Consider the following 27,969-nt stretch of genomic DNA (forward strand, 5'->3'; position numbering starts at 1 on the left):
ATTTAAGAAGGATCTCAATTATACAATGATGATGGAACAATAACAATAATTTGGTTGTACTGCCATGTGGCTAAGGTCATTAGAGCTGAGAAGCTCACAGATGGATTTTGTTATCAATGGATTGGCTGCTAATCAACTTGCTGAAGCAGTGCCATTATGATTGATCAATAGGATTTATGTGCTTGTGGGGAGTGACCAGTGTGAAATCACTCAAATTGATTCAGATGAAACAACTGAGGACAGGAGTTAGCTCAGAAAGAGTACAGTGGGGGTGGCAGGTGGATTGGAGAACAAAAGTGGCAGAATAGTAGAGCAGACTGACACTAAATAAGTGTCAAATTGTTTTCATTTTCTGGATAATACAAAGACATTATTCAGGAAGAGGCAGGAGAAGCTGACTGAATGTCAGAGCAGCTTAGTCAAATAGGAAAAGCTGAAAAGAGAAATGTTACAGCAGTAGAACCTTCAGAACCTAACAATTCAGCCTCATTTAAATTTATTACTTCCTAGTGTGTTTTCCTTGTTTTTTTTGTTTGTTCTGTTTGAATCTTGTGGGCTTGGGGATTTGAATAGAGCTCTTCACACTGTTGCCTCATTGAATTTAGGGCAAATCCACCAACATTAAAATCTGTCATCATGTACAGCCCAACATTAAGAAACATAGCCTAAAAATTTGTATGTGCATGTATATATTATATGTTTATGGCTTGAGATACCTATGCTATGTATCAATGAGCACGACTCCAAACTAAGATTTCAGATTGCAATCTTACTCATTTCCTCAACATATTAGGCTGCAAATATGAAGATCGTTTGCTAACTTTTACTCTCTCTGCTGCTGACTTTTATTTAAAAAACAGACATAGGATCATAAACAGCTGTAGCAGGAAATCTACTGGGGTTTGCCATTAGTTAAGACTTGCTCTTGCACATTTAGGTTTTCAAGATTTAAAAAATTTTTTGAGCTAAATGTTCAGGAGCTGATAATGTCAACAATGCAAACAAGCATCTGGAACCCAAGTGAACAGGGCAAGCAACTGTGTATCTCTTTAAAAAGTCAGATCAAAAGGATTGCGAAATTAACAGCACAAGGGCCAAGCAGGAAATACTGAATTCATCCATTCTTAGTTATACGATGTCAAATCCGATACAGAAAGAGAAATAAAGAAAAGGAAGCAAGGTTGGACTGAGAGAGAAGAGAGTAACAGAAAAAAAAGTAAATAAGTTAAATTTTGTTCCTTTAAAATCTTCACCAACAATTAAAATTTGAAGGAATTAAACTCCACGTTTTTCTGGCATTGAAAATTAACCATGAGAAGTTGACTAGCAGTATGGTGCTAAAAAGGTACATGGATTCAAATGAATCAGGTTTAACTCTCTTGCGTGAGTTTAGTTCATACCTACCACTGTAATGATCTCTGTAGAGACCAACGGCCAAAGGAACCAAATTTACTGAACAACCCAAGAAGAAAACCAATGGACTAGGTTTCACTTTTCATAACTTTAGCTTTAACAATCAAACCAAAATTAACATAAACTAAACATGAATTGACAAATCACAGTCAATATATATATCACAAATTATACATTACATAGCAGGTACAAAGGTGAATCGCACAGATTTACCAGTCAGTCTACTCAGCATATAAGGTATTAATTCAGCCAAAAATTCCTTTAAGACTCTTGTTCTTCCTCAGGTAGAATTTCATCTCATTTTCTTCAAAGATTTAGCCACTGATTCTCATCCAACAGCAGTTCCTAATCAACCTGAATTCCACAGGTACAATCTTCAACAAAATGGTGCACTTCTCCAGAACATAGGAACAGCGGTAGACCATTTGGCCTGTTGAGCCTGCTCCGCCATTCAATTTGATCATGGCTGATCATCAACCTCAGTGCCACTTTCCTGCACCAACTCCATATCCTTTGATGTCATTGGTCTCTAGAAATGTATCGATTTCTGTCTTGAGCGTTTGAGCTTCCACAGCACTCTGGAGTAGGGAATTCCAAAGGTTCACCACCCTCCGAGTGAAGAATTCCTCCTCATCTCAGTCTTAAATAGCCTACCCTTTATCCTGAGATTATGTCCCCTGGTTTTAGACTCGCCAGTCGGGGAAACATCTTATCTATATCCACCCTGTCACGCCCTGTAAGGATTTTGTAAGTTTCAATGAGATCACCTCTCATTCTTCAAAACTCTAGAGGATAAAGGCTCAGTTTCCTCAATCTCCCCTCATAAGGCAATCTTGTCATCCCAGGGATTAATCTGGTGAACATCTGTTGCACTCCTTCTATGGCAAGTACATCCTTCCTTAGATAAGGGGACCAAAACTGTGCACAATACTCCAGGTGAGGTTTCACCAGGGCTCTATATAGCTGCAGCAAGACATTCTTACTCCTGCAATCAAATCCCCTCATGATGAAAGCCAACATTCCATGTGCCTTCCTAATTGCTTGCTGCACTTGCATGCTAGCTTTTAGTGACTCATGAACATGGGCAACCAGGTCCCTTTGGACACCCACACTTCCCAACCTCTCACACTTACGAAATACAATGCCTTCTTGTTTTTTCTAACAAAGTGAATAACTTCACACTTATTCAATATTATATCCCATCTGCCATGTTCTAGCCCATTCACTTAGCCTATCCAAGTCCTCTTGAAGCCTCCCTGCATCCTTCTCACAACTTAAGTTCCCACCCAGTTTGGTGTCATCAGCAAATTTGGAAATATTAAAATTGGTCCCCACATCCAAATCATTTATATAGGTCGTGAACAGCTGTGGACCTAGCATGGATTCTTGTAGTACCCCACTAGTAACTGTTTGCCACCCTGAGAATGATCCGTTTATTTCTACTCTCTGCTCTGTCTGATAACCAAATCTTAATCCATATGTTTTCCCCAATCCCATCCGCTCTAATTTTATTTATTAACCTGTGTGGGACCTTTTTAAAAGCCTTCTGAAAATCCAAAAACACCACACCCACTGGTTCTCCTTTATCTATGCTATAAGTAACATCCTTAAAAAACTCCAATAAGTTTGCCAAACATGATTTCCCTTTCATAAATCCACATTGACTCTGCCCAATTTTACCATTCCTTTCTTAATGTCCAGTTATCACAACCTTAATAATAAATTCTAACATTTTCCCTACTACTGATGTCAATCTAACAGGTCTGTAGTTCTCCATTCTCCCTCTTCCTCCCTTCTTAAATAGGGGATTACATTGGCTACTTTCCAGTCCACAGCAACCTTCCCAGGATGTAAAGAATTTTGAAAGATAACCACTAGTGCATCCACTATCTCTCCAGCCCCTTCAACACTCTGGGATGAAACTCATCTGGTCACCTTCAATCCAGTTAACCTTGAGTACTACCTCTTCACTAAAATTAATTTCTTTTAGCTCCTCAGTTGCCTAGCATTTCTGGGAGATTTTCTGTTGTTTCTTCTGTGAAATCAGACGCAATGTAACTGTTTAGTTTCTCCACCATTTCCCTGTTCTCCACTATAAAATCTTCAGTGCCCATCTGTAACAAGCCTACATTTGTCCTATCTAATCCTTTTCCTTTTCATATACCTCCCCAGCTCTGCTCACAGCAGTCTTGAGAGCATGGATCCACGAGTGTTATCTTTATCCGAGCCCTCAGTGACTACCCTTGGTACTTAAGAGCCAGTTCTGGTCAATCAGTTCCTTTAAAATCACTGAAACAGAAGCAACCGCATTGCTCCCTCATCTGCATTCACTGATCCAGCCTTCGTGTTTTCTCTTATCAACTGCACCTCAACATTCTCTCCCCTGCCTGCCTGCGCTGCACTGCGATCTGAACTCAGATGGCTGTGCCTTTGTTTGGTTTCAATCAGTTTCAGTTTCTCCAGAAACCTGAAATTTTAGTTTCCCTTTTAGTTAATGTCTGACTCAAAAAAAAGCTTTGAAACCAGAGTCAGCGCACCCAATTGAATATTCAACAAGTCATCTGATTAGATGACGGTTCACATACGCTCCCACACTTGTCCCAAAAAACTTGGATTACACATCACACCACACAAATACATAACTTCATGGTGTTCAACGCATTTCAATGGCAAGCCAGTTGGCAAGAAACTGTTTTTGTGAAGAGTAGCGCATTTCAAATAGCAACTTCTGCATTTCCACATTTAACCACTTATCTGTTTTCACCCGAGTTGCTGCAACATATGTAAATTATGGGCATGCTTATATGTTGAGGAGGAAGTGGGTAAGAATTGTTTCCCATTATGAAAGGATATCTGGCCTGATCATAAGTAAAAACAGAAAATGCTGGGAAAAATCAGCAGGTCTGGCAGCATCCATGGGGAGACAGAGTTAACATTTTGAGTCCAGTAGTTCCGAAGGAGTCATATCGGACTTGAAACATTAACTCTATTTCTCTCCCCATGGATACTACTAGACCTGCTGAGTTTTTCCAGCATTTTCTGTTTTTATTTCAGATTTCTAGCATCCACAGTATTTTACTTTTATTCTGGCCTGACCATCTTGAATTTAAAAAACCTTTACAGACAGTTAACTCTTCACATTTCTTGTGCCACCAAACTATTATATTTACAACTAATTCTCAAGAATTACAAATTCAAAGGCTCATGTGCATAGAAACTAAAATGAAAATTTACACATTTGGAGCCTGTGTAAACAATTTGCATTGTAAATGCTTTCAGGAGAAGGGCAGGGCTACATTGATGAGCAGCAGATAGTCAGGTCAAAGATTTCTTAAAATTGGTATGAATGATCAAAAAAATGTGGGTTTGGCACAAGGATGGCTATAAGTCACTAGCATCCATACTTACTCCATCTTTTACGCTAGAAAGCAGTGTCTCATTTTCTGGCTGCAATTAACAGCAAGTTACACTGTGTTCTGTTTTGGTGCCCACAGATGGTGGAGGTTTGGAGACGGTTCATTGGAAAATGGCCAGGATGATATCCAAGCTGAAGGCTTTAATTTATGAGGGTAGGATCTAATGGTTTGGAATGCATGCAGGGCATTTGAAAACTCATTTCAGAGAGAATGGGGATGATGTGACAAGTCATATCTATAAAACATATAAAGAGGTGGCAGGAAGTATTTCTATTTGAAGTCACCATTGAACAAACTGAAAAGTCAATAGGATTAGCAGCCAAAAAGTAAACTTGACAAATTCTTAATGGAAGATGAAATGTTCAGATAAAAGTCACAAGTCAAATATGATGATTTATGGGCTACTAACATTTTCTGAAGCTTGACTTCAGAAATTGAGAGTTAGCAAAGACTAGGGAGTGTAAGTATAAGTTACAAAAGCATACAGCTATATTATACGGCATAACTCTTTTCACAGAGAATCACAGACCTTTAAGTTGGTAGTGCATGCAGTAGATTCACAGCAAGTGTTCAAAAAAAAAATCTTTGAAGAGAATTTAATTCCTTCATTATGTGTGAAATCTCAATAATATTTCCAGTTATCTAAGCCTGTCCAGACAGCCAATGGCTCTTATACTAGGAACCAATCAAGTGGGATACTGAACCATCCATCCACTGATCCCTTTTCCAGGTCTCGATATCCCCAAAAACATGAGGGGACCAAAATTGGACAAAGTCTTGTATATGATAAGGATAGTATTTCTTATTTTATATCGAATTATCCTAGCAATATATACTAATAACCTATTTGCTAACACTATAACTTTGCAACATTGGTCACAGATCTTCAGTAAATCATACACCAACACCATCCCCATCCCCACCCCCAAGATCTTTCAATCACTCAACAGCCTTAAGCATGCAAACCTGCATGTTGCGTACAAACTTGACATTGTAAGGAAGCAAGATATTTTCAAGCATTAGCTTAAAAGCAGGCAGTGTGGTAATGGTAGAATTCAGATATTACATTAAAACTGTGATTACACTTCAAAAGTACTTCATTGGCTATAAAACACCTTGGGTTGCCCTGAGGTCAAGAAAAGCACTACATAAGGCAAAAAATTCTTTCTTATGAAAGTTAATAAATTTTGAATGTCACAACATTAAGGTAGAATAAGTTTTGGGGGTTGCAACAGTAAACTGAAACCTGTTTGATCACATAAAAGCAAAATTCTGCAGATGCTGCAAATCAAAAATAAAAAAAACAGAAAAGGCTAGAAATACTCAGCAGGTCAGGCAAAAATCATGTCCATTCCACTTCCTGCATTTTTGCTTTCACTCCTTACCCTCCTTTCCAGAACCATGATTAAATTTCCCTCATACTCAGTATCCATCCCACCCTCCTCACTTATTTCTGCCACCTCCTGCACAACACTGCCAATAAACATATCTTTATGTCCTCTCCTATTTCAGCAATCTGAAGGGCTCCTTCTCTGTGACACCCTGCTCCATTCTTCAATCATCTCAACAGTCCCTCCCCATCTCATGCAAGCACAGGAGATGCAACAGTTGCCCTTTTACCTTCCAGGTGAAACAACAGTTTACTTGTACTTCTTTCAATTTGGTGTGCAGCTTTCACTGTTCACAATGTGCTCTCCACTATGTTGGGGAAACCAAACACAGATTGGGTGACCACTTCAGAACAGTTTAATTCAGTCCACAAAGATAACCCCAAGCTTTCAGTTGCTTGTCATTGTTAGCTGCATTCACACTCTGATCCCTGCCCTCCTCTTCCTACATTGTTCCAATGATGGTCAAAGCAAGATCAGGGAACAGCACCTCAGATTTCGAATTGGCACTTTACAGTCTTTCAGAGTTAACACTGAGTTCTACAATTACAGATCATAACCTCTGCTCCCTTTTTGTTTGGACAGCAGCAGTTGGTGATGATTCCATTATTCAGATTTAGTTCTCAAGATTGATCTTTACTTGTCCCCATTACCATCTCCTTTCATCTTGCACCAACACCCTTTTTGTTATCTTATTTCCCCTGCATTCCTCCCACCTCTGCCTCAGTACTTGGTCAAAACAGAATAAAACTCTAAATTTTTCCAGTTCCAATACAAGGCCATTGACTTGAAACATTAACTCTAGTTCTCTCCTTACCGATGCTACCTGGTCTTGAGCATTTCCAGCATTTTCTGTATTCCTGTTTGATCATATTGTGTGGGCTGTTTACCATTTGATCACAAATTGAGGGCTACTGATCAATGGAAGCAAGGGAGATGATGAGATTACAATCTTTACAAAATCCAAAGGTCAGTTTACATACTAATCAAGTGTATTTTCAGATGGAGTGAACAATATGAGACAGGTTAGCGGAGGCACAGAACTTGGACCACAGGATGATCAAATGACAACGCAGGAAGTGATAGAAAATATAAGTGATGAAAAATAGAGTTGGAGATGAGGAGGAAATTCTTCTTTCAGCAGGTCATTCCTGTTTGGAATTCTCCTCCCAATGAGCAGTGGTCTTTGAATATATTAAATGTTGAGCTATACATATTTTTGATTGACAAGGGAGTTCAGGGTTATGGGGGTTAGGCAGGAAAGTGAAGTGAAGGTCACAATCAGATCAGCCATGATCTTACTGAATGGCGGAGCAGGCTCAACTAGCCAAATGGCCAATATGTTCTTATAAGAACTCATTGTGGAGAATTGAAGTAAGAGGCAGGTATTGCATCTCCACCCAGAGGTGATGCTGTTTTGTTTATTCTCTGTATTTATTCTGCTTATTCCAAATCAATAAAATCACTTTAGGAACGGTACTGTCATCAGACAATTAATATGGGGTCTCCCTCATATGCTTACAATGCTGCATTCTTTTTTTAACACATCTGCCAAATATTAGTCCACACATACCCCCTGAAAGCACCACAGTCTGACCGCAGCTCTTTATTTCAACTATGGCCTGGTCTGTCTGCACATATACAAATGTTATCCCCTATTTTAGAAAAAGGTGCAAAGATAAAACCAACAACTACAGGCCAATCAGTTTAACTTCAGTGGTGGAAAAGTTTTCAGAAACAATAAGTTGAGACAAAAATCAAGTGAGTGTTGTGAACTGTTAGGAGGATAGCAATAAACTTCAAGAGGACATCATAGCCTGGTGGAATGGTGGACAGGAAATTTAATGCAGAGGAGTATGAAGTGATAGATTTTGGGAGGGAGAGAGAAAAGGAGCAATATAAATTAAAGGGTACAATTCTAAAAAGGATGCAGGGGCAGAGGAACCTGGAGATATGTCCACAAACGAGTGGTTAATAAGCCATACAACATTGTGGACTTTATAAATAGGGGCATAGGGCACACAAACAAGGAAATTAGGACAAATCTGCATAAAACACTGATTCAGCTTGGAGTAGTACATCCAGCTCTGGGCACACTTTAGGAATTTTTTTTTTTATTCGTTCATGGGATGTGGGAGTCGCTGGCTAAGCCAGCATTTATTGCCCATCCTTAATTGCCCTTGTTCAGAGAGATTTAAGAGTCAACCACATTGCTGTGGGTCTACAGTCACATGCAGGCCAGACCAGGTACGAACAGCAGGTTTCCTTCCCTATAGGACATTAGTGAGCCAGATGGGTTTTTACAACAATCGGCAATGGTTTCGTGGGCATCAGACTTTTGATTCCAGATTTTTATTGAAATCAAATTTCACCATTTGCCATGGTGGGATTTGAATCTGGGTCCCCAGACCAGTACCATGGGACTCTGGAATATTAGTCCAGTGACAATACCACTATGCTGCCACTTCCCAGGAAGAACGTGAAGGCATTAGAGAGGATGCAGAAAAAACATGCGAGAATGGCTCCAGGCGTGAGGAGCTTAAGTCATGTGGATAGGTTGGAGATGCTGGTGCTGTTCTCTATGTAGCAGAATAAGAGATTTGATAGAGGTGTTCAAAATTATGATGGGTTTGGGCAGAGTAGGAAAAAACTGTTCTCATTGGTGGAAGGATCCAGAACCAAAGAACACTTATTTAAGATGATTGGCCATATGAACAACGGCAACATGAGGAAAAACTTTTATTTATACAGCAAGTGGTTAGGATCTGGAATGCACTGCCTGAGAGTTTGGCGGAGGCAGGTGGGGGAGTGGGACTAGATGAGTTGCTCTTGCAGGCAGCCAACAGACATGACATGCCAAATGGCCTCCTCCTATGCTGCAACCACTCTGTATCTTCATAACATCTGCAAATTTCGATGGATTCTCTGATGCCCTCACCCAGATCACTGATACCATGGTAAAGAGCAATATTTTTTAGACTGATCTCCGTGGAACTCCAGGAATAACTGGCCCCATCAGGTCCATGACCATTAATGTACAACCAGCTCCTTAATGAAATAAATTGGTGCTTACCAATCCCACAAAACACAATCAGATGTCAATTAACAATTTAAAACAAAGCGAAAAAAAATTGACAGTTTAGGCGTACAGTTTCTTTCAATTCACCATCTTCCCATGCTCCCCAATCTTCATCTTCCCAGTTGTGTTCTTTATCTGTAACAGAAAGAATAATCAAAGCATTACTTACATATCTACAACGGTTTCAATAAGCAACACACATTTCATCAGCATGACTGTGTTGCTTTGTAATGATGGAAGAGTTAGTGAGCATTGTTATAACTGTAGCAACAATGGGACAATATGGTTTCATGTTGCACTGACATTGTTCTTACTCTATAAATGCAGCCTGAACCTGGAGTGAGTTAGTCCCTTTGCACCAGATTTACTGACCACAAATTTTCTGTTGTTAAAAAGCCAAAAACACTTTGTACAAACATTTCTAATGTAACTACACTATTAAATAGTTGAAATAGTCACTGAAGATACTGTTGCCTAAATTTTTGGATTATAAACCTTATGGCAACACACTAAAATGAATGAGTCTTGGTTGGCTTTACCATTGGAAAACCTAGACCCTAGATGTGGAGTTTGAAACCACAATCCTCTGTCTCAGAGAATTAATTCAGTGGTACTTAAAACATAAATAATCAATGGGACAGTGCCTGAGAGTTCTATATTCTGCAGCAGTGAAATGAGCACATGCTTATGTTTCCCACATGCCATTAGCACCAGATCGTGGAATTTGAATTAAATTTTAAAAATCTGTCAATTGTCATAAAAACCCTTCTGGTTCACTAATGCCCTTTAGGGAAGGAAATCTACTGCCCTTACCAGGCCTGCATGTGACTCCAGATCCACAGCAACATGATTGACTCTTAAATGCCCTCTGAACAAGGTCAATTAGGGATGTGCAATAAATGCTGGCCTAACCAGCGATGCCCACGTCCCATGAATGAATAAAAAGTCAAAAATCCCTTCCTGTTCTTTTGCTTGGTTACCTAAAAGTACTAGCCTATTCAGTTCTGCAATTCAAAAAAAAAATCTGCTAGCAGTTGACAATACCAAAGTGCAGTCCAAGGCATTGCTGATCATCTGAACCACAGGCATTTCAATTCTAGTCCTCTCGGGAAGCCTTAAGGCACAGCATGTTAATGTGATTTGTGGTGGAACACAGTAGCCTGCCCCTCTTCAGTTGCAACAACAATCCTAGTTCAGTTGCAACAACAATCCTAGTTCAGTTGCAACAACAATCCTAGTTCAATATAAAAAGGAAAAGAAGAAAATTGGGATGTCGGCACCACCATCAACGGATCCGGCGGAGAGAGGGAGGTCAAAATGGTGGCGGATCCAGTTCAGGTAAAGCAGCTCCGGCTGTGTTAGCTTGTGAGGGAGAAAGGGAATGTAAGAAAGATCGCAAGAGAGCGTGAGCAAGGAGATGGCGGATTGGGAGAAGGAAGCCTCTCACAGCAAAAGAAAAAGTACGTGGGCAACAAGCAACATTGTTCATTTTGACATTTACAGCTTTGGTACGTATGGGATCTCCCAACTGTTTTTAATCTTTATTTTTCCTTCTAAAACCCTTCACCTGGGCCTAGCTTTCAAGTTCACAAACTACTGCTGGAACAACAATAGTCAAACAATAGAGGAAAATTATTAAATCCTTTCCAATGGCTTTCTTCCTCTTTCATATTTATCTAATAAATTATTTTCTGAGTAAAGTTTAAAGTAGAGAGATCAGGGTGGAGGAAGAAAAAGTATTGTGGGGGAAATCCAGTTTTTCTATGTTTCCCTTAGGTTTTTCTTTAAATGTCTGCTGTAGAAGTGTGTTTGTGTGGTGAATGAAAGAAAACTGTTTAATTGTTGTTGAATTCTTGGCCACCTTCCCAGCACTCAGTCTCTCATTTCTTTAATATCCTTTCATGGAGGCTTTACCTTCAAGGGGCCCCTGAAAACCAAAAAGTAGCCCTCGAGAAAATCCTCAAACAAAAAGCTCGACGGGGGTGGGGGTGGGGGGTGGTGGTGGATAAGAGGTATGTTCACCCCTCCACTCAGTAGATATGCATTATGACTATGGAAGTTAGAGGGGGGATAAATGGCACCACTCTTGGCAGTAGTAAAAGATCCATAGAAAAAACAAGCTGATGGCCTTGTAAAATAATTTTTTTTTAAAAATTGCGCAAGTTGTGAACTTTGCTGGCAAAGCCAGCATTATTGCCCATCCTAAATGCCCTTGGGAAAGTCGTGATGAGGCACCTTAATGAACCACAAGAGGGTTCTTGTGTAGATACACCCAAATTTCTAAAGAAAATTTGTTAAAAAAGGGAGTTCCAGGATATTTGCTCAGTGGTAGTGAAGGAACAGCAATATATTTCCAGGTCAAGATGGTGCAAGGCTTGAAATAGAATTTGCAGGTGGTAGTGTTCCTATGCATTGCCTGCCCTTGTCCTTCTAGATGGCAGAGGTTGTGGGTTTTCAAGATGCTGGAGGCTTGGCAAGTTGTAGTGCATCTTGTAAAGTCTGTGTGGTAGTGGAGGAAGTGAACATGTAAGATGGTGGATAGGTTGCCAATCAAGTGGGCTGCTTTGTCCTGGATGGTGTTGATCTTCTGAGTGTTGTCGAAGCTGCACTCATCCAGGCAAGTGAAGCCTATTCCATCACAATCCTGAATTGTGCCTTGTAAATGGTGGAGGCTTTGGGAGCCAGGAGGTGAGTGACATGCCACAGAATTTCCAGCCTCTGACCTGCTGCTGTAACCACAGTAATTATGTAGCTGGTCCAGTTAGAGTCTGGTCAATGGTAATTCCCAGGATGCTGATGGTTGTGGGAAGGGGGTGGGGTTCAACAATAGTATTAGAAATGGTTAGATTCTCTCTTATTGGAAATGTTCATTGCCTGGCACTTTTCTTCTTTCAGCTTCTCTGGCACTTGTGGGTGTCAATGTTACTTGTCACTTACCAGCCCAAACCTGGATGTTGGCCAAGTTTTGTTACATGCAGGCAGGGACTGCTTCAGTATTTGCAGAGTTGTGCATGATATCAAACACTGTGCAAAACATCAGTGAGCATCCCCATTTCTGACCTTATGATGGAGGGAAGGTCATTGATGAGGCAGCTAAATATGATTGGGCCTAGGACATGATCCTGAGGAACAATTGCAGTGATGTACTGGGGCTGAGATAATTGGCCTCCAACAACCACACCCATTTTCCTTTGTGATAGATATGACTCCAACCAATGAAGAGCTTTACCCACGATTTCCACTGACTCCAATTTTGCTGGGGGCTCCTTGATACCACACACTGTCAAATGCTGCCTTGATGTCAAGGGCAGCAACTCTTATCTCACCTCAGCCTCAGCTCTTTGGCTGTAATGAGGTCTGAAGCCACATGGCCCGGGCAGAACCCAAACTGAGCACTGGTAAGCAGGTTATTGCTGCATAATTGTTGATGATTGAGAGTAGACTGACGGAACAGTAATTGGCTGGATCAGGTTTGTCCTGCTTTGTGGCAATTTTCCACATTGTCAGGTGGATGCCAATGTCATAGATGTACTGCAATGGCTTGGTTAAGGATGCAGCTAGTTCTGGAGCACAAGCCTTCAGCACTACAGTTGCGATGTTGTCAGGGCCCACTGCCTTTGCTGTAACCATTGCAGTCAGTCATTTCTTGATATCACAGAGTCAACCAAATTGGCTGAAGACTGACATCTGTGATGCTGGAGACCTAGAACAAGAACACAAGAGATAGGAGGAGTATATTGTACAGCCCATCGAGTCTGCTCCACCATTCAATGTACCTTGATTGGTCTTGGGCTTCAACTCCACTTTCCCCCTCACTCCCCACATGACCAGAAACTGAACTGGACTATCCATATAAATACTGTGGCTACAGGCGCAGGTCAGAGGCCAGGAATCCTGCAGTGAGTAACTCAGCTCCTGACTCCCCAAAGCCTGTCCACCATCTACAAGGCACAAGCCAGCAGTGTGTATGGAATACTCCCCGCTTACCTGGATGAGTGCAGCTCCCACAACACTCAAGAAGCTTGACACCATCCAGGACAAAGCAGCCCACTTGACTGACACCCCCATCCACAAAAATTCACTCCCTCCACCACTGACGTACAGAGGCAGTGTGTACCATCTACAAGGTGAAATGCAGGAACTCACATAACTACTTAAGACAGCACCTTCCAAACCCACAACCATGACCATCTAGAAGGACAAGAGCAGCAGACATATGGGAACCTGGAAGTTCCCCTCCAAGTCAATCACCATCCTGACTTGGAAATACATCACCGTTCCTTTGCTGTCGCTGGGTCAAAATCCTGGAACTCCCTCCCTAACAGCACCGTGTGTACCTACACCACAGGGACTGCAGCGGTTCAAGAAGGCAGCTCACCACCACCTTCTCAAGGGCAATTAAGGATAAGCAATAAATGCTGGCCTAGCCAGTGACACCCGCATTCCATGAATGAAAAATAATGAATTTTTTAAATCCTTCGGTTTCCTGAGACACCAATAATCTGTCTATCCTAGCATTTAATATAGCGGATGATGGAGTATTCACAACCGGCTGGGATAGAAAATTTCAAAGATTCACAACTGATTGAATAAATTTCTCATCTCAGTCCTAAATGATCACCCCCTTATCCTGAGACTGTGCCCCATGCTCTAGATTCCTCAATCCTCAGGAAGAAGCCAACATGGTCCTTCTGGATGAAGGTATTGCAAACACTTCATCCTTATCATTTGCACTGATTTTCTGGGTTCTCCCTTTAATGAGGATGGGGATATTTTTGGAACCTCCTCCACCATTAAGTTAATTAATTGTCAACCATCATTCAAAACTGGATCTGGCTGGACTATAGAGCTTTGATCTGATCCGCTGCTTGTGGGACCACTTAACTATCTGCATTATGTTGCTTTTACTGTTTAGCATGGAAGTTATCTTATGTTGTATCTTCACCACATTAGCACCTCATTTTCAGGTGCTCCTGGTGATGTCATTGCTGGCATACTCTTCTACACTCCCTACTTAGCCAGGTTGGTCATCTGGCTCAATGGTAATGGCAGATTGTGAGATATGTCGGGCCATGGGATTACAGATTGTGATGAAAGAAATTTGCTACTGATGGCCCACAGTGGCTCATGCATGTCTAGTTTTGAGCTGCTAGATCTATTCCAAATCTATCCCATTTAGCATGACAGCAGCGCCATACACAGTGCAGTGCCCTCAGTGTAAAGATTCTGTGTCTCCACTTGGACCAAGAGGTGGTCACTCTGACCACAACTGTCATTTAGACCTGCAACAGGTAGGTTGGTGAGGATGAGGTCAAGTGGGTTTTTCCCCCTCTTACCTGCCACAAGATATGTCTAGCAGTTATGTTCTTCAGGAGTCAGCCAGCTTGGTTAGTAGTCACTATTCAACAGTACATTCTGCCCCATTTCTACTTCAGTGCTTCTTCCAAGTGGTGTTCAATATAGAGGAGTACTGATTCATCGGCTGAAGGAGGGTGGCAGGTGATAATCAGCATAAGGTTTTCTTGCCCATGTTTGACCTGACACCATGAGACTTCATGGATGCCAGAATCAATGTGGTGGAGTCCCAGGGTCCCTCCCTCCAGACTGTATACCACTGTTGTGTCTTCATCTGCATGCCTGTTCTGCCAGTAGGACAAGACATACCAGGGATGATGATGGAGGAATGTGGACATTACTTGAAAGGTACGATTCTGAGTATGACAATGTCAGACTGTTTACTTGACTTGTCTGTAAATGAGAAAAGCAATGCAAAGTCAGCTGAACAAGGTGCCTTGTCATGTCCAAATCTGACCTTTTGTAATGGTAGTGGTTTACTTGGCCATTGAAAAGTGAAACATTGCGGTGGGTCTGCAGTCGAACCTGGGCCAAATTGGGTGAGCATGGCAGATATCCTTCCATAAAAGCTGTTAGTACATGAGTTGACTTTTTACAACAATCCAATAGGTTCATGATTACCAATTCAAAAACTAGCTTTTCATGCATTGACTCTCATTTCAGCACTGGAATTCAGCTCATCTGTGTGGAAAAACACCGTTATGAGGTTTGGAGCCAGTGGTCCTGGCAGAATCCAAACTGTCAGTGAGCAATTTCTTGATGTGTAAGAGCCATTTGATAACACAGTTGATGACTTCGTCGATCATTTTGCTCATAATTTAGAGAGGTTGTTAAGTCAAGCGAGTGGCTGAGTTGGATTTGTCCTGCTTTTTGTGCAAATCAATACCCATGCAATTTTCCATATTGTTGAATAGATGCCAGCGAAGGATGGAGATATTCATGAAGCCTCTTCCTTCTGTTAGTGGCTTAATTCATAACAGGATGAAATAATTATTTAAATTATCATTGACTAGCCACAAAAATGGCTGCAAGAGCAGGTCAGAGATTGGGAATTCTGCAGCAAGTAACTCACCTCTTGACTCCCCAAAGCCTGTCCACCATCTACAAAGCACAAGTCAGGAGTATGATGCAATATTCCCTTGCTTTGATGAGTGCCGCCTCAGCAACACACAAGATATTTATACCACCCAGAACAAAACAGTTAACTTAATCAGCACTCCATTCACCATCTGAAACATTCACTCCCTCTGCCACCAGAGTACAGCACATACCACGTACAAGATGTACAGCAACAATTCGGCAAGCATTTTTCAACATCATCTCCTAAACACACCTCTATCACATAGAAGGGCAAGAGCATTAGGCACATGACAACACCATCACCTCTGAGTCCCCCTTCAAGTCATACACCATCCTGCCGTGGGACATATATCGCTGTTTCTTCATGGTCACTGGGTTGAATTCCTGCAACTCCCTACTTAACAGCACTGTGGGAGCACCTACACCACACGGACCGCAGCAGTTTAAGGGACAGCGAAGCACCACCTTCTCAAGAGAATTAAGGATGAAAAATGCATTCTAATTTTGTCAGTAATGCCCACATCTCATGAGTGAATAAATAAGAAAAGCTTAGGGAAGAAATTTAGCAAAAGGATAAAGAGGTAAAAGAGGAAGAGGCCTGTTAGAAGATTAAATAATCTATTAGCAATAGTAGAAGCAGAATCAAAATAGCTTTAAATATCTGAAAGCAACGGGGCTGAACAGGTCTCTCTGAGAACCAGCACAGGCAATGGAGGCATTTTTCTCTTGGCCTGCACAATTTTAAAACTTAAGGGCAAGCTAATTAAATATGAGTGAGAATTAGAAGGATATTTGAATAGCTAGACATAACGTAAATAGAATTAGAGGTGGTTTGTATGGAGCATAAATACCAGCAAAATTGCACCAAAGTGCATAAACACAGATTGGCCACTGCTGACAAAAACAAAATCAAAGCTCATACTGGTTAAATTATTAAATTCCATAATTAATTTACATGTTTCAAATATTAAGTTATGCCAAAATAGCCAAGAGGCTATAGACAGCTTCAGTGCCCCAGTTTGGTCTTTATGCTCCATCAGGCACCAAAGTAAACTGTCTTTAAAAGGAATTTATGCCAGAAGACCAACATTTGTCAGCTTTTGTCAGTGCATTGCTGTTGATCCCAAAAACTGGAATAAGCTAGTTACAGGCCTGGAGACTCCAGTAGCTGATGCACCATCTTCCCTTTTGATATCAGACATTGTAATTGCAACTGAAACTTCCAGTTACAAATTGGTGATCTTAAGTTCAGAATTGAAGTCATTGCAAACAACATGTTCATAAGCACATTATAACCATACAATCAATTTGAAAAATTAGAGAAGACCTTAAATCTAGGGTAGATTTGAAGTGATTCTCACTCTTGTTTCCAAATCTCTCCATGGCCTCTCCCCTCAGTATCTCTGTAATCTCCACCCAAAACACTCCCAGATACCTGCACTCCTTTAGCTGTGGCCTTTTGTGCATTCCAAATTATAATTGCTCCACCATTGTTTGCTGTGCCTCCAAGTTCTGGGATTCTTTCCACCTCTCCACATCACTTTCCTCTTTCAAAACACTTCTTAAAACCTACCTCTTTGACCAAACTTTTCGTCATCTGATCTAACATCTCTTTAGGTGGCTCAGTGTCATACTTTGCTTTATAATGCTCGAGAAGCATCTTGGGACATTTCATTACATTAAAGGCATTATACAAATATAAGCTGTTATAGTTGCCACCTTGCACTATTAACATAGCTTTATTCTATCAGCTTATCTCAAATGGAATTTACATAACTCATCTAGGAACAAGACAAACTTGAATAGTTATATAAATGTCCTGAGTAGTAACATGATCTAAACTCCATTTGCTTTCGCCAAAATTGTGTAACTTGCAATTCCTTGTTTACAACGGTAAATGTAATTTCATTATTTTTGGTAAACACCAGATCAAACAAAGTGTGGCTATCGTACCTTGGGCACTCATTTCAAATTTATAACATTAGATCGGTATAATGCACCAAGAGCTTCCATCAAAACATTGCTTAAACTGGGAACGTCAACATCCAGCAGTATCTATACAACTGTTCATGATGATAAATAGCCTGTGGGTTACCCTACCCATATTTACAATAAAATATACCTAGTAGTATTACTTCCTTGACAAATATTGGTCAAACAGCTCAGGGGAAAATAACTAGGCCAATCTTAAGTGAGATCCCACTCCTCTAACTGGTGTCTGATTGCATCTTACCCAACAGCTTTGAACTGAACGTGATGCTACCTAACCAAAGTTTATGATCTCGGACTGAAAATATGACTGGGCCCAAGTGCCGTGGCTGACAACCCCGGGTTTCTACTACCAGACTCGAGTGACATTCGCCGGAGGCCTTTCTCAATGTCCCGAAAGAGACTGAGAGGCAGCATCCAGATCATCCCCGCCGCATACAGTGTCAGGCCCCCGGCCCTGTCTGTGTCCACCCCAGCCCCTCAACATCACCTCAAATAACCAGGGCTCCACCTACCGCCGCTCCTCGATTGCTCCTTCACTTGAGGGAAGAGGATATCACGGACGATCCCGAGATCCTGGAAGGAACAGAAATGCAGCAGGCTGCAGGACATGTTGAGGGTGAAGGTGTCTCCCCTGCCGACTACAGCCTCCTACCACCCCTCAGCTCCGGCTCTGTGTCGTGGGAGAGCGGCGATCACGGAAGACGCCAGCGCGCAGGCGCGCCGCCTCCATACGTCGGCCTATTATTTCCATAGGCAGTAGCGTGGGCGCCTTAAAGGCACAGCCACCCCAGGGCCAGGACTGTGCTTTAAAGGGACAGTGTCACCTCACAACTGTTCAACTGAGCCGCTTGATTAATGCTGACCTTCTTAGTATTTTCCCATGATGGCATGGATTTCCACCTAAAATCATTCAATAATCAAACCTTAAATGCCTGCTTTCATTTTTTTGGGAAATATTTATCATCATCTATTTCTCTGGCTTAATTTTCCTTTAGGTTCATTGAATTTTGGAAGATAATACGCAGAGCCTCAGCTATTCATCACTATTTCCCCCTAAGATCTAGGGATGTAAACTATCGGATCCCAATGATTTATTTGCTTCAAGTTCAAATGATTAATTTGGTATCAACCTTGGTTCAGTGATGGCACTCTTATCTGTAAATAAAAAGATTCTTTTTCTAAGCCGTACTCCATAGAGTTCAGCACATCATTTAAGCTGACTCTTCACTGCAGCATTGAGTTCTGCACTGCTAGAAGTCTTCCAAGATGAGATGTTAAACTGGAGTCGTGTCTGATGAAAGATCACAACCTGAACAGTTGTGCGGAATTTAATGCTCTTCCAGAGGCAGACTGGAAAGTGGGAGAACCATAAAATGGAGTGGGAAGGAGCAAGATGGAGACGCCGTCGCCTTCCTGTCTTCCCCGATTAAATCCTGGGCAGGAAGTGTCAAGGGTGACCTTCCCACCCAGAGGCCAATCGCACCATCACTCCAATGATGGAAGGAGGCCAAACCACGTGTGCAAAAGCCATGAAAATCCTGCAGAAGATGCCTGCAGTCTTGTGGGGGTGGCGCCTCCTCAGGCATCCTGAGCCCAAAGGTGGGACCCGCTAGTGCGATCAGAGGGTCCCTCAGGAAGCCACGCTCCTACCCTTGACAATGACTCCCCTACCCTGAACTCAGAATTCAATTATTTATGTTTCTCACCCTTCAAATATGTTACATTTAAAGTTGAGTTTCTAGGTTATACTACGTTCGCCTTTAGCGTAGGTAGCTGTGATTCACACATCATCGCGAATTTCCAGGAGTCGGTTGTGATGGATACATTCTATCCCAAGCACTCGAAGCAAACAACAGCTTGAAATACCAACTGTTCACTGAAATATCTCATTTTGTGTAGATTTACATGCCCCAACATATCAATTTGTTCACAAAAATACCTGATGTCCCATTGTAGACCGATGTATGGACTAAAACTCTCGCTGATGATTCCACCTACATATTCCTACCATTGAAAGCTACAGTGCCATGCACCATATCAGAAAGCACACCGTAACATACATTTATTCATTTGGAAGTCACAATTCATTTGTTTTCACGATCAGGTAATTGTTCTGCAGTATAATATTTTGTAAGTATGTAATTTTGTTTTTGCGGCATGGCTTGACCACCCAGTTTAAGGCCACAATCGGATCAGCCATGAGCTTATCAAATGGCAGAGCAGGCTTGAGGCCAAATGGCCTACTCCTGCTCTTAATTCATAAGTTTACATATTCAGGACCCCACCTCCCATGGCTCAGTGAATTTATTTGTTGAACAGCTGAGCCATTTAGATCATAGAACATCCTAGGCTGAAATTATCTGATCTCAACTGGAACAGAAGTAGGGATGTTACAATTGGCTTCAGCACTCTTACGTTCAAGCAGAGAAATGTGATTTGAATTCCCACTGTTGATCAAGTGAATACTATCCAGCAATCTCTGTTTGATGTGTGGTTATGTGTAGGTATAGATCAGGCCAGGATAGGTTTGGCCTTGGCTGTGATAAACCCTGGAATGAAATAACTAACTATCATGAGCTGTCAGGGCGGATACATGACCAGGGGCAAGAAGTGCATCCTGAACACTCAAAACTATGTCCCGAAAAGGATGCAACAGTTCCTGAAGAGGAAGGAAAAGGAAAAAAATGGCAAGAAAAAAGAGCCATATTATATTGTGGAATTACAATTCTTGCAATGTTCATATGGATTGACACACATGCATAGCGATCTTTCATCAAACTACAGCTGGGGCTAAGTGTCATATTTCTTAATATTTCTCACATTTTAAGCATCTGCTTATTTGTACTCTTGGGACACTTGTTAGATTTAAGGGGAAAAGTTATCTTTGACAATGTTTCCATTATTTAAAGCTGCACCTCATTAGTACGTGCTTTTATTATTAACTACAAGTAGCCCTTGTACAATCTTATTTATCATACCCTTAACAGTAATGTTAACATCCTTTATTATCCCACTAACATTTTTGTTGAACAGATGGTGCAGAATCCAGCATATGTCTCATTATGTGCACTGGTATCAGTAAAATGCCTGAATTGTATTAACCAATTTGTCTATATTCTCAATTGAAACCACCCCACGGCAAAGATATCTATAATGATTTTATTTTTACTTCATGCTGAAAATGGGTTACTGAAAATTTTCCAAATTTCTTATTGGTTTGAAATTTCCTGGAACTTATTGGCATAACATTGACAGAAGAGCGATGTTGTGCACTTTTTATAAGAAAGTGTACCTGATTGATGCCAGTTTTGCACGAAAACATCATGTGAATTTCTTCGATCAAGTGCACCTCTTATAAGATTTTTTGCCCAAATTTCCTGCAATTCATTTATTGAGCCAACACCCTTCCTGTCCCACGACCCAACCCCACCCTACCATGCTCCACCCATGCAAAAGAACATCTCAGGCAAGTATCCAGTAATGTTCTAATGCAGATTTATACCAAAACATTAGGCAAAGCATGCTCCAAAGTCACCATTAATTACGTAACTGATGTTTCTGGAGTTTGATAGTGCTTTTCTTTATAAGTTAATAAAATGTCTTACTGTCAACCCATTACTTTTCTTCCTTGATAATGCCTTTGACATTCTACATTTTTTGTTTTATAGTAAGCCTTTTCAATGACAGGCATTGGAAATCTGATCTGACACTGGTTTTCTCTTTTTTTATTGTGGGAGCAATCAAAACACAGGCATTTCTGAGTACATAAGGAAAGTCTTCACAAAGCAGAATGCCTTGCTCTGGTACCTTAAACAATGTGTGACATTTAATTTTCCATGGCGACTGAGCCAAGCTGATGAAGTACTGTGAAAATCCACCTACACAGTCACTTAATTATCCATGTCTGATGTATGAATGCTGACATATGATCATAAACTTTGCCCACACAATGAATCAGAAGTTGAAAATTACTATGAACACAAACAATCTTCTTCTCCATGACATTTATGCTGCTTGGGGCCTACTATAAGTCTTGTTGTTACTTTCAATTGATCCTGTAGGATGTTTGCTGCTCTGCTAATGTTGACAGAGATGCCATTGTTCAGCTACATATAAATACAGTGCATCATTATCAGAATCAATGTAAGTATCACCATCTTTTTCTTCATTTAACATTACAAAGTAGTTATTAGTTAAACTGCAAGACCTCTTATTAAAGCTTGTGGACATTGGAATTCATCAACTGAATATTCCTTCTCACAACCCGTAAGGTGTGAAGGAGCTAAACGATGTTTTTCATGAATCTTTAGCATCACAGCTCTGGTGAACAAAATGGCAGACAAGTGACTTCCTCCATAATATATGCCAAATTTGCTCTCTAATGAGTTACGAGGAGGTGCACAAAAGACAAGTAGCAAGACAAAGGACACAGATTCAAGGTTGTGAAGGAAATTTAGGATACGTGTTAGGAAACTGCATTTACCAAGATGACCAAGGCAAAATGGTTGAGGCCAGCACACCAAGCTCATTTTAGAAATAGCTAATTGCCATTACGGGAACACATTGGAACTGGTATTCTGAAACGGTGAGATCAAATGGGCTGACTTCTTCAACCAAAACTGAAATGGAATTGTGACCCAGTGAGCTTATGATGTATCCCTTCATCCCAAGCTAATCTACTTTTCCTCCTGAAGTAACTGCATTCCTGGTACCATTCTAGTAAATCGAACATACGAATTAGGAGCAGCAGTAGGCCACTTGCCCCTCAAGCCTGCTCCGCTATTCAATAAGATCATGGCTGATCTGATTGTAACCTAAAGCTGACACTCCTGCCTACCCCCGATAACCTTTCACCCCCTTGTTAATCAAGAGTCTATCTAGCTCTGCCTTAAAAATATTCAAAGACCTTGCTTCCACCGTCTTTTGAGGAAGAATGTTCCAAATACTCACTAACCTATGAGAGAAAAAATTTCTCCTCATCTCTTAAATGAGCGACCCCTTGTTTTTAAACAGTGACCCCTAGTTCTAGCTTCTCCTATAAGAGAAAATATCCCCTCCACGTTCAACCTGTCAAGACCCCTCATGATCGTAAAGATTTTAATCAAGTCACCTCTTACTCTTCTAATTCCAGTGGATTCAAGCCTAACCTGTTTCAACATTTCCTCATAAAACAACCTGCCCATTCCCGGTATTAGTCTAGGAAACCTTCTCTGAACTGCTTCTAAAGCATTACATCTTTATTTAGATATGGAGATCAGTACTGTACATAATACTCCATATGTGGTCTCACCAAGGCTCTATACAGCTGAAGTATAACCTTCCTACTTTTGTAATCAATTCCCCTCACAATAAATGATAACATTCTATTAGCTTTCATAATTACTTGCTGTACTTGCAAACTAATCTTTTGTGATTCATGCGCTAGGACCCAGATCCCGCTGAATCTCAGAGCTCTGCAATCTCTCACCACTTAGATAATAAGCTTCTTTTCTATTCTTCCTGCCAAAATGAACAATTTCACATTTGCCCACATTATATTCCATTTGCCAGATCTTTGCCCACACACTTAACCTATCTATATCACTTTGTCGCCTTCTAAGTCCTCTTCACAATTTACTTTCCAACCTATCTTTGTGTTGTCAGCAAATTTAACAAGCATTCCATCGGTCCCTTCATCCAAGTCATTTATATAAATTGTAAAAGGTTGAGGCATCAGCACTGATGGCATACCACTCATCACATCCTGCTAGCCAGAAAAAGACCCATTTATGCCTACACTTTGTTTCCTATTAGCTAGCCGATCATCTATCCATGCCAATATGTTACCTCCTACACATGACCTTTTATTTTCCGCGATAACCTTTGATGTGGCATTTTATCAAATGCCTTCTGGAAATCCAAGTGCAGTACATCCAACAGTTCCCCTTCATCCACAGCACATGTGACTCCTTTAAAGAAATCCAATAAATTGGATAAACATGATTTCCCTTTCTCAAAACCATTTTGACTTGCCTGATTCCCTTGGATTTTTCCAAGTGCCATGCTATAACATCTTTAATAATAGCTTCTAACATTTTCTGTATGACAGATGTTAGGCTAACTGGCCTGTAGTTTCCTGCCTTCTGTCTCCCTCCATTTTCCAATCTAATGGAACCTTCTCCGAATCTAGGGAATTTTAGAAAAGTAAAACTAATGCATCAACTATCTCACTGTTCGAAAATAGAGACTATTTAAGTAAGTTATATTTGTTATTGTAGGTGTTAAGAATGAGTTTTAGCTTTAAAGCTTAAGTTGGATTTGTATTTCTGCATTTGTATGTTAAGAAAAAGGTCAAGTTGTGTTTTAGTTTCACTTCAAAAGGTGCCTGCATTTCTAATGAGAGTTTTATAACTGTTGCAGTTAAGTTGAACAAACAAGAGTAGAGAAACTGAGCTGTTGCCTAGCAAATGGGTCCAGAGAGGCAGATCCCTCCAACAGACACACATACAAGAGACTAATAACAGCAGTTTGAAGTTCAGTTTGAAGTCAAGACTGTAGGGAGACTAGGCATTAGAAGAGGGAACAGCAGAGTGAGAGCAGATTTCCCAAAAGAACCAAAAGGTCCCAAGGCCAAAGGAGTGAGACAGAAACAGGAGAAAGTCCCAAGCAGATCTTCTAGTCAAAGGAAGGACAGGAACCTGGAAAAGGTCCTATGAATGAAGTTAAGAGTGAAGGGCAGAGAGAAAGGCTCCAAGCTTCAGGTTTAAGGAGACAAAAGCTTCAGAAAACAGATTTACAGTGAGAACAGCTTGCAAGAGGCAAGAAGGTCCAAAGAGACAGCTGAATGTTTATAACTCTTTGTTACGGGCATGTGAAGCAGTGGTGTACCGTTAACAGCTGAGTCAGTGAGAGAGAGTGCGTGGAAGACAACTTGAATGCATGTGGTGACCTAAGGAAGAGGAACATTTGAAGGAGAGTTCGAAACTCTGGAGGTGAACCCTTGCAGAAGGCGTCTGAGAGAAAGCATTGGTTTGGGAGAAGATTCCAAGGTGAGTTCTTGGAAAGTGGAGATTGAAAACCCTTGTGTAAAAGACAGAATGCAGTGAGACCAGTTGGCTTACAGTGTGATAAGCATCTGGGGGGAGTTGAGGAGAGAGCCATATGATCTGGTTGATGTGGCACCTGTCACTTGGTTTCAGGTTGTGGAGTATCAGACCACCGGGGTGCCTATCAGTTTTCATGGAATGTGTACCTACTGTAAATATTAGAGTACAAGATAGCTTTGTAACTTGTGTTATCCTTACAAATCTGTATCTATCTGTAAAGGTACAGTTGTGGGTGAAGGAGTATTGTAATGTAGTTCATCTTTTCTTGTTTAATAAATGTTTTACGATTCTGTTAAAAGTTCAATAGCTGATGCCGGTGACTCTGTTCAGTAACTGCTCTCCACGTACCTAAACAAACAAAAGTAAAACTTAGGATCAGGCTTGTCTAGTGGTAACCTCAGCTGGGATCATAACACTCACTAACCACTTCATTCAAGAGCTTAGGATGAAGTCCATCTGGACCTGAGGATTTGTCAGTCTGCAACCCTAACAATTTGCTCAATACCACTTCCCCGGTGATTGTAATTTTCCCCGAGTTCCTCCACCCCTTTCATTTCCTGATTTCCAGCTATTTCTGGGATGTTACTTGTGTCCTCTATAGTGAAGACCAAAGCAAAAAGCCTGTTTAATTTGTCTGTCATCTCCCTATTTTCCATTATCAACTTCCCGGGTGCACTTTCTATAGGACCAATGCTCACTTTGTTAACTCTTTTCTTATTTAAATATCTGTAGAAACTCTTACTATCCGTTTTTATAGTACTAGCTAGTTTTCTCTCGTACTCTAATTTTTCCCTCCTTATTAATCTTTTTTGTCATACTTTGCATTCTTTATATTCTTTCCAATCTTCTGACCTGCCACCTGCCTTTGCCTAATTATATGCTTTTTCTTTAAGTTTATACTGTCTTTAACTTTTTTAGTTAACCACGGATGGTGGGCCCTCCCCTTGGAATTTCTTTTCCCCACTGGAATGTATATATTCTGTGTATTCTGAAATATCCCTTTAAATGTCTGCCACTCAACCTCTATTGACCTATCCCTTAACGTCATTTACCAGTCCATTTTAGCTAGATCTGTTTTCATGCCCTCGTAATTGCCCTTATTTAAGTTGAAAATACTAATCTTGGATGCACTCATTTCTCCCTCAAAATGAATGTAAAATTCAATCATATTATGATCGCTGCTATCTAGGGGGTGCCTTCACAGGGAGGTTATCAATTAACCCTATCTCGTTGCTCAGTACCAGATCTGGTATAGCCTGCTCTCTGGTTGGCTCCAGAACGTGCTGTTCTAAGAAACTATGCCGAAAACATTCTATGAACTCTTCAGCTGTGCTTCTTTTGTCCATCTGATTTTTCCAGATGATATCGAGATTAAAATCCCCCATGATTATTGCTGCACCTTTCTGACAAGCTCCAATTATCTCTTCTTTTATACTCTGTCCTACTGTATAGTTACAATTAGGGGGCCTGTACACCACTCCCGCAAGTGACTTCTTGCTTTTATCATTACTGACCTCTACCCAAACAATTTCTACATCCTGGTTTCCTGAACTTAGGTCATCCCTCTCTCATGTGCTAATACCATTATAAATTAACAGAACCACCCCTCCACCTCTTCCTAACTGCTGTCCTTCCGAAATGTCACATACCCTTCAATATTCAGGTCCAAAACTATGTCATCCAGTAGCCATGTCTTTGTAATGGCTATCAGATCATACTTATTTAAAGTATTTCTATTTGCGCTATCAGTTCATCTGTTTTGTTTTGAATACTATGTGTGTTTAGATACACAGCCTTTAGTATTGTCCTTTTATTATTTTTATAGTGTCTAGCCTTATCTGCTGACTTACTCTTAGATTTGTACCCTTTGTCCCTTCCTGTCACAGTCTGTTTATCCTTTCCTATATTAGTACCTTTTTCTCTTACCTTGTCCCTACCCTTTGGTTTACCACATCTTCCCAAATTTGATTCCTTCTGCACCTTTGATCCCCTTTGCACCTTCTCTAATGCTTCCTAAAGTGTGGTGCCCAGAATTGGACATAATACTGTAGCTGGGACCTAACCAGTAGTTGAGCAAAACACCTTTGTTTTTTACTTTATGCCTTTGTTTATTAAGCCAAGGACCCCAAGTGATTTTTTTAAACAGCCATCTCAACTTGCCCCGGCATCCACAAGCAGAGATCCCTATGTCTCTCTGTTCCTACACACCATTTAAAATTGTACCATTTAGTTTATAATGCCTCTCCTCATTATACCTATCAAAATGCACTGTTTGTGTTAAATTGTTTCTGCCATGTGTATACTCATTTCACTACTCTGCTTGAAGTCTTGTTACCATCTTCCTCACTGTTTGCTACATTTCCATTTGTCCACTCATCTGAAAACTTGGAAGTTATGTCCTGTATATGCCCAAGCTCAGGTCATAGAACCTTACAGTGCATAGAAACTTAGAGCACAGATGGAGGCCATTATGCCCATTGTGTCTGCACTGGCCCTTTGAAGCAGCAATGGTGCTTAGTCCCGAATCCCAGTTTTTGTCTATAAACCTGTGAGTTCTTCACCCTCAAGTATCTATCTGACTCCATTTTAAAATTATTTATGCAATTGGCTTCCACCACCTTCTCAGGTAGCACATTTCAGATCTCCACAGCACTCTGAGTGGAAAAAATCCTCCTCACCTCTGCTCTAAATCTTTTACTATGGTTTTAATTCTATGACCTCTGGTTGACCCACTCACTAGAGGAAACAGTTTGCTTCTATCTATTCTATCAAAACTCTCTTTGTTTCGAAAACTTCCATTAGGTCACTTAACTTTCTGTCATTATCACAGTGGAGGGCCTGTAAGTTCACAGTTTGATTGACAACTCCAAGAGATAATTACGGGATTAGCTGTCTTCGATGTAGGCTATAAATACAAATGTCTGTTTTTATGAGGGATTAAGTACTTGAGGGAAATTAAATGTACAGTAAGTCCTCATTTCACATTGACTCACTTAATGTTGTTTCGCTTAAATGTTGTTAATAAAGTAATGTTAGTATATTTGTTTAACGTTGTCAAGTTTCACTTTAGCATTATTTGCCACAGACTTCCTTTTCTGTGGCCTGTCTGCGTACAAAACCTCCACCACCTCGCACCCGCACCCCCCCCCCCCCCAACACCC

The 27,969-nt window shown here is 40.8% G+C and overlaps 1 protein-coding gene across 1 annotated transcript in view; it reads right to left on the reverse strand.

The window, feature by feature from the left end:
- Positions 1–18,420, reverse strand: part of rab3gap2 (RAB3 GTPase activating protein subunit 2 (non-catalytic)) — a 108,627-nt gene extending 90,207 nt beyond the window's left edge. Inside the window, exons 1-2 of the mRNA XM_041180146.1 lie at positions 18,236–18,420; positions 9,367–9,431 (exon numbers count right to left, since the gene is read on the reverse strand). Of these exons, the coding sequence (XP_041036080.1) occupies positions 9,367–9,431; positions 18,236–18,332 (162 nt within the window). The 5' untranslated portion in view covers positions 18,333–18,420. The remainder of the gene's footprint in view (positions 1–9,366; positions 9,432–18,235) is intronic.
- Positions 18,421–27,969: the final 9,549 nt, after the last annotated feature.

The sequence above is a fragment of the Carcharodon carcharias genome, chromosome 2 (assembly GCF_017639515.1).
Source record: "Carcharodon carcharias isolate sCarCar2 chromosome 2, sCarCar2.pri, whole genome shotgun sequence".
NCBI lineage: Eukaryota > Metazoa > Chordata > Chondrichthyes > Lamniformes > Lamnidae > Carcharodon > Carcharodon carcharias.